The sequence below is a fragment of the Abramis brama genome (assembly GCF_963993115.1).
Source record: "Abramis brama genome assembly, chromosome: 10".
NCBI lineage: Eukaryota > Metazoa > Chordata > Actinopteri > Cypriniformes > Leuciscidae > Abramis > Abramis brama.
This window is the reverse complement of record NC_139972.1, coordinates 24,167,713-24,175,588: the sequence shown is the minus strand read 5'-3', so window position 1 is coordinate 24,175,588 and position 7,876 is coordinate 24,167,713. Positions and strand designations below refer to the sequence as shown.

Below are 7,876 nucleotides of genomic sequence, written 5' to 3'. Positions count from 1 at the left end.
AGGCAAACCCGATGCATGGCAACGAGATGCCACATCTCGTTCCCCTTCGCATGGAAGCAAGGTTACAGTCGTAACTTGAGACGTTCCCTTACGAAGAGGAACTTCGATGCGGCGTCTGGAGATGATCCTATGGAGATGATCCAATTACCCACTCTGCCATGGTAAGGGAGTGCCTGCCTTACTAGACTAACTATAAAAGTCACGGCCTTTTTGAAAAACCTCCCTTACCGACAGGGCAGGTAAAGATACCCAAGTGCCCTCAGAGCATCGCACATCATTAGCTATGTCAAAAACTTGACACAGCCTTTCAGGGAGTAGCGGTTCAAAGTAGACTACAACCTTTGATCTACCACTACTTCTCTGGGGAAGAAATTAATTCTCGTTTTCATCACAAAAGGACTATAGAGGAGCTTAAACTCTACTTATTCACACTAGCCATCACCTTGAATCTCTTGACCAAAGAGCCAAAGAGATCTGAAGACGAAATTGGGGATGTCCAAGAGAGATTTCTCTTTCTCCTTAAAGGAGAACTCCGGTCAATTTTAACATTGAGCTCATTTTTTTGTAAATTTGGAGTGCTGTCAATACAGAGAACAACGACAAAAATCGGTGTTGCCTACACCATGTTATCCTCTTTTTAAAATTTGCACCCTGTTGACTTCAATGGGGCAAGTTTTAAACCTGCTTTTAGCCTCTTAACATCCTTGATGTGTCATTACAAGTGCACAGCCAATGTGAGTGATTCCTTCAGAGTGAACACAGGTGAATCTGACTGCAGTAGATGTGAAAGATATGAATAAAAATGATGTTATTTCAGCCAGCGCACATACCTGTATTTACATCCTGTTTTTGGTCGAAGTCCATAGTAAACGATTGTCGAGTTCACGCGCATAGGTTTAGTTACCTATGATCACGCGCGTGAACTCGACAATCGATGTTAAAAGCTCAATGTTAAAATGTTAAAATTGACCGGAGTTCGCCTTTAATCCCTGAGAGCTTTAACCACAAGTCCCTCTCTGTTTTACCACCAAGACCATCATAGAACTGCCAATGTCCGCGGCAGATGATCCGTAGTTCGTAGATCTATCCATCCATCCATCCATCCATCAGTGCATCGATCGGTCTCTCTGCCCATCTATCTTTGTCTATCTGTCCATTTGTTTGTCTATCTCTCCATCTCTCTCTCTCTCTCCGAGTACGAGTTGTCGGACACAACTACATTTGCTTCAAGCAGTTCACCAGTCTTTCCTTGAAGCAACTGGTAACAGATCAATTTCACATTGCAATAGTAGTGCACACTCCCATCCATTTGTTGTGGATTTAAATTCAGTAGGTTCTTTTCGAGGAGAGCACAGAGCCCAGATAAATTGCTGAGCAGACAAGATTGCACAGGATATTTAATCTTGTCATGTTTTATTCATCCTAAACAAAATGTAAAAACCTGAATTATTCATTTTGTAAATTAAATTTAAAAGCTTTTTCTCCCAAAGCTTTTTGCCATAGCAAAATTGTAACCAGCATTTTATTGAAGATTTCATTGAGATTTGACAGTTACTTAAATCCAAATGAGCATAACTGGAAGTTGATTTTAGGCTGGACCACCTGTCTGACCAAACAGATGTTCAGAAAAACTGAACATTAGGCATATTTCATCATTAGGCATATAAATTCCACACTTGACCTTTAAATGCAAAGTTTTATCTCAGTGAATAACCTATGAATGACTGAGATACTCAGTCTAGATAATAGTGTTCCTTTAAGTGATTCATAATATAGTCTTTTTTTCTGGCTCTGTGCACCAGTGCGGGCCAAAAATAACCTCACGACAAAGGCTTCAATGCAGTCTCATTAGTTATGAGAGGCAGTTGGTTTTACATTCAATACTGAAATCAGGACACTGCAAAAATGAAATTAAGGCAACAGGATTTGAAGTTTATCATAAATTTCAATATTATAATTCACACAAAATTCAAATCTTTTAGAAAACAAAGGTATTTAAAAATAAACCTACAAATAACATTGGACAGGTTGGATTAATTGTGGAATATTAATATTTCAGACATCTGAGACATGCAAATCCCAAGAAAACACTGTTACGGACATTCATACAGATCAGAAGGCATCCAAGATTCACAAAATTTAAAACATATGTAACAATGAAGGGCGAACAATAACATTTTTGCACGTCAGACCAGACATACACACTCTCACTACTACTCGCACACACGCACACACACACACACACACACACACACACACTATAATTCCTCTTTAGTGCTTTTCTGTAGTCCTTCTGTGTGTTCGCCGTTCTTCAACCACTTGTTAAACACCACGATAGGGTCTATGTTCCAGTGTTTGTGGAAGGAAATGGGGGTCTGGTGGGCCAAGAACTCCCTTGCGTAATCTTCTGGACGAGCCTGAGACAGAATACAAAAATAAACACAGGTGCAGATATGATTAGTGTTACCAAGTGAAACAACTACTGTTACTAACTTCCTGTTATTTGGTGACATTTAAAGTGAAATCTTCCTTTAAAAATTATGATGTGATGTTTGATTGAACCCAAATGGGTTCATTTTTAGCAGTGAAGGGCGTCTATCATTTTGACAGATTCCAGTGAGGGTGATCTATTTGTACATTGTAACTGTAATTCCCACCCTGTCCAGTTGGTGGCGCATATTAATTAGCTAATATCAAGTATTGTCTCATCTCTGATCTGAGTGGATGACGTCTTTGTCCAGCCTGTGGCTTTAGCAAAGTCTTTATATATATATTCCGTAATATGGCGGAATAAGTTCCCACTTTTAAATAAAAGAGGCAATCGCTGATTGGTAAATCGTGTCACTGAAGCTGCTGTTAGAAGCTCCGGTTGCTAAAGAAACAGTCAGCGATCTGAGACACAAGTTTAGGACTACACATGCGCATTGGCTGCTCCAGCCTAAAAAAGCAGCTTTTTTAAACACTATTTGAGCATAAGAAACCACATTTATGATACAGTTTTCATTGGTGATTTCAAATATGAAATTTAATCGTAAGCTTGGTGATGACTGAAAATTTCATGACTGAAATAGCTACCCGAGAGGCATTTCAAAGCTGGCCATCAAGTGAAATGCCTGAAAGGGACTTTTCTATTACAAATAATTGCAAAAATATCACAGCAGCTGAGTTGAAAAGTTTCTTCAAATGGCCAAATAGTTGTGATGTTGTTGATAAAAGACGTGAAAAAGAGGGACTGATGCGGATGCGATGAAATAAAAAAACAACAACGTTTAGCTGTCACCAGCACAAGCACCCAGTTTAACGCTGCCTTCATGTGCTGCCGGAATTATCGTAAATACAAGTATCCTAGTAAGAAAATTGGACAAGAACACCCTCCCAAGTCGTATTTACCAATGGGAAACTCATATGATACCTGAGTTCCCTTTCAGTCGGGTAACGTTCGACTTAGTCGATCGTACCGACTGTATGGGATAATGCCTAGTGAGCCTGATCACTCTGATTACTCTTAAAATCAAGCCAACAAGCTTTGGCAGGTGCGTAATCAATGCCCTGCCTTACCCTGCAGGTATAAACACGGAAGTGGATGCACCTACCAGTTGTCTTTCGCTTTCGGAGCTGATCGGTTCATTCTGATGGTCTCTGATCGAGCGACTATACAACGAGTGTGCCAGTGTTCTTCTGGAAGACTCTCCTGGCGTCGGTGTTTATAGCAGTTGCAGCGGTGGTCGCGAGCTACGGAAGTTCTCTTCAGGTGTTTCCACAGCATTTTCTTCTTAGTAAGAGTGTTTTGTTGACGCGGTTGAGGGCGGAAGTAGTGAGTGCTTCACTTTCGAGTGTTGCTGCGGTTGTTCCCCTGTGTGCTCCGGCACTGGTGACGGGTCCCATTTCTAAAAGAGCAAACACGGTTGTGGTTTGTGTGTCTTTTTCAAGATGCCATTTCATCCGTGCGTTTCTGGGTGCGGTCGGTCTCTGTCATCCTCTGACAGCCACGAGAGCTGCGTCACGTGCCTGGGCATTCAGCATGCTGAAGCGGCTCTTGTGGATGATTCATGTCCTCATTGCGGGGATATGATCATCTCGGTGCTAAGATCGAGACTCGCTTCCGTTAAACGCGGAAGTGTAGTCCCCGTGCCTTTGCCCCGTTCTAGAGCGCCCCCTGGGTTAACCTCCAAGAGGAAACCTGGAATGCCGCAGGGTACAGGTGATCAGAGAGTTACGGTGAGGGGGTAATCCGCCCGGCGTGGCCCCATGGATCCCTCCCGTTTCTCATGCATCGCAGCCGATGTTTGTTCTTGGAGATGGTACCGGTTCACTCCCTCCCCTCGGTGGAGGACCGGGGGGAGTCTTTGTTTGTGTATGTTTGTTCCGAACCGTTGCCTCATTCTGAGTAGGTCTGGTGCGCTGAGCCTTTTGGGGTGGTCAGTTGTAGCGTTGAAAAGTGTTCCTGATTGTCTCGATTGGTTCGTGTATTTTTGACTCGGCTAAGGCGATTCAGTTCGTCTGGCACCCGTTCGGGCCGGTGCTGCCTGTGTCACTATGTGTGCAGGTAGTACCGTGACGAGCGTGGTCATCGCTTCCCACTGGTGAGGGTTGCGGTGAGGCCATTCCTCCAGCCAATATGGAAACGGGTCTCTATGGGATCCGTTTCTGTAATACTTGGGTTACAGTGAGTTCATTGGGATCTGTGTTTACTGTTCGGGCCTTTATTGGAAGATAAAAAGCCCCTGTTCAGTTTTCACACAGCAGGTAAAACTGTGGTCTTTCAGTGGTTGCAACGAAGGACCTGCTGGATCAGTACTTTGGGCTCCACTCTTCCGCGAGACATCCCGTCATCCCGTGCCTGGCGTCTGGGGTGGAGGTCTCGGTATGGGTCCTTACCCTACGAGTGCTGCATAGCTAGTGGGGTTCGCAGGTCAACTGAGAGGGGTTCCTTTCCTAAACAGAGAGGAACCTTTCTTAGTCTGGAGGTGAACTTGGTTTACATGTTCCTCAGGGGACATGTCCGGTCAGTGTTGGGGTGAGAAAGGGTTCCACTGATTAATTTCAAAGGCTCCCGGGGCATGTGTGAGACGCAGACGGATGGTTTCCTCCATGTGTTGACCGCTTCAACATTGACTTTATGACCAGATTCGCTAGTGGCCGTGGCAGAGTAGCACACTCACATGGTGTGCTACCAAACCCTTAGCCGTGTACAGGTCTTGGTTTTCGAGACAGTGACTCTAGACCAGATCTGGGGACACGAGCTCAGGGGCCATGTATAACGGGCATGTAGTCAGTTAAATTGGGTGTGTCAGACTACATTGGCGTCTTTTCGCCTAGAGTTTCAGCGAGGATAATTCAAGGGCTTCCTTGCTGGTCCAAACTCGCCTGCCACTACCTCCGATGGGGCTGAAGCTGGGTACGCTTCTCCACAGTAGAACTCTGGCCTGCTCAATCATGCCGCCTCAGGGCCTCATGATAGCAAACGCCATAAGAGAGTGGAAATCCCATCCCCCTAGGTGTCTGTAGGGAGGATTCTCGGGGCTGCACTGGGTCATCCGTGCTGCTTTGGGTATTCCCCTATCTTTTCGCTACTCACTGGGGATAGTGGTTGTATCGGAATGAACTGACGCCAGGGTTCACGCTAAGGGCGTTCCCCGGTGAGCTTTCTTGCACGTTAGCGTACTATGTCAGAATGGAACAGTCTTCAGTTGCCCCATTCCGGCCCAACTATACTTATTCCTCGAGAGCCTTCTGACTTCCTCTGAGTAACTCAGAGATGGGCATCGATGGCACCCGCACTGAACCCTAAACGGCAGCTTGGTTGTGGTGGTTCAGTATCTACCTCTGAAAGAGCTATGGATACTAATACTTCTGCGTGAAACCCCTCCATACTGGAGGCCTGCTTGTGATCTGAAGTAGAACCAGTTCGTTGGCGTTCTTAGAAATAAGAACCCCTGAGATGTTCGGTCATTTTGTCACTTCCCTCCTGCACTAGAATTGTGGGGTGCGGCTTCCGCTCCACCTTTCTGGGTGACGATGTTCTCATTGGCACGTCACGGTGCGGCTTCTGAGGGGGGTACAATTTGATCATCTGGTTCCTGAGCAATGCAAGGGGTCATCCTTCTTGCATAGCTCTTACCGTCTCGGAGACTTCTCCAGTGCCATGCACTCGGAGCGGTCCCCTGAGTAGTCAAATAGCGAGTTAAAAACCTGTTTTAAGTAACAGTTCTCCAATTGTGTTTTACTCCTCAGAAGGTGGGAACTTGCATCATTTCAGTTGACGAAGTGTGCCTGGATTCGGGCCAGGGATACTCCTGCAGGGGACCCTGGCCTGGATATATGCCAAGGCTCCTATCTCTCCTGTAATGGGAATAGATAGTGAGCCTGTGAGCGCTACCTCGGAGGAGGCAGACCCAGCCCTGACTTTTCTCTGCTTCTCTTGCTCTGCGGTGGTAGAAAAGAACGCAAAGTCTCGGTACCGGACTAACTACTTGTCTGTTTGGGGACCATCAGAAAGGAGGGCGGTTCCCTGTGCGATGGTTAGCCCACGTGGGAATGTGTGGCCATCATCTTGTTGGAAGTTCAAGGTGCACCGTGTCCACTTGGGTTAGGAGTCCCTGCATCTGGAGCGTGTGCTCTTTCCTAAGCGTCGACATGGGTGCCTCGCTGAACAGATATTGTGTTAGAGGTTGGGCGACATTACACTAATCCGGGGGTACTCAATAGGCGGACCGCGGTCCGAATCCGGACCCAGACGCAATACAATTTGGACCGAAGCCAAAATCAACATTATAATTTAGTCATGATCCAAGCGAGTTTTCATTGCGTGATTTCACACCTATATTGTTTTCCTACTAGATGTGGTTTATCTATCTTCTGTGTCCAATCCAAAGACCCGATCAGGACTCAGAGCTGTAATAACTGAAATCACCATGACAACTCACTCAACGCTGGCCGCAACGTCTGTGGGTCACGCAGGTTGTGAGTGTCATTCACAACAACGCAATCGCTAATCCATCTGCTAACGGTAGCCTGTTAACCTGTTTCCTTGCTAGTGAAAATCATGGCGTGCTCAAAACCTGACAAGAGAAAAGTCGATTCTGAAAATCGCGAATTTAAGACAGAGTGGACTGACAGTTATGCATTTGTGCTGCCGGTGGGGAGCACAAAACCAATGTGTTTAATTTGCAACGAGACATTGTCAAGAGTGGTAACGTGAAACGTCATTATGACTCAAAGCATGGACACTTTGACCACAATTACCCCCAAAAATCTGAGGTAAGGGCCAGAAAAATCAAACAACTGCAATCATCATACCAAGCAACATGCAATGTAATAGTTAGATCAGCCACCCAACAAGAGCATGCAACTGAAGCCTCATTAAGAGTGGCATGGGTCTTAGGAAAGCACAAGAAACCATTCTCTGACTCGGAGATTGTGAAGGAATGCATGAATGAAATAGCAATTGCCCTGTTTGAGGGAACTCAAAAAGATGACATAATACAAAAAATAAACCAAATATCTTTGTCTGACTCCACTGCTGTAAAGCGAACTGAAGTCCTTGCTGATGATTTGCTTGACCAAATGAAGTCCGCAATAAAAAAGGCTAAATGCATATCAGTGGCTTTGGATGAATCCACAGACAACACAGACAACGCACAACTTCTGGTGTTTGTCAGATGTTTTGATGAAGAGAAGGGAGAATTCTGTGAAGATGTGTTAGGCCTCACAGCCCTCCATGGACACACAAGAGGGGATGATATTTATGAAGCACTGATGCAGATGTTGAGAGACAGAGAGATAGATCTGAAGCATGTTATTTCCATTGCCACTGATGGAGCTCCATGTATGACTGGAAGAGAGAGGGGATTAGTGGCACGCTTGAGAGCTCATC

At 45.3% G+C, this 7,876-nt stretch overlaps 1 protein-coding gene across 2 annotated transcripts in view; it reads right to left on the bottom strand.

The window, feature by feature from the left end:
* Nucleotides 1-1,911: 1,911 nt before the first annotated feature.
* b3glcta (beta 3-glucosyltransferase a) overlaps nucleotides 1,912-7,876 on the bottom strand; it is a 109,353-nt gene continuing 103,388 nt past the window's right edge. For both annotated transcript variants that reach the window (XM_084125757.1, XM_084125758.1), the window contains exon 16: nucleotides 1,912-2,417. In XM_084125757.1, the coding sequence (XP_083981883.1) occupies nucleotides 2,259-2,417 (159 nt within the window). In that variant the 3' untranslated portion in view covers nucleotides 1,912-2,258. The remainder of the gene's footprint in view (nucleotides 2,418-7,876) is intronic.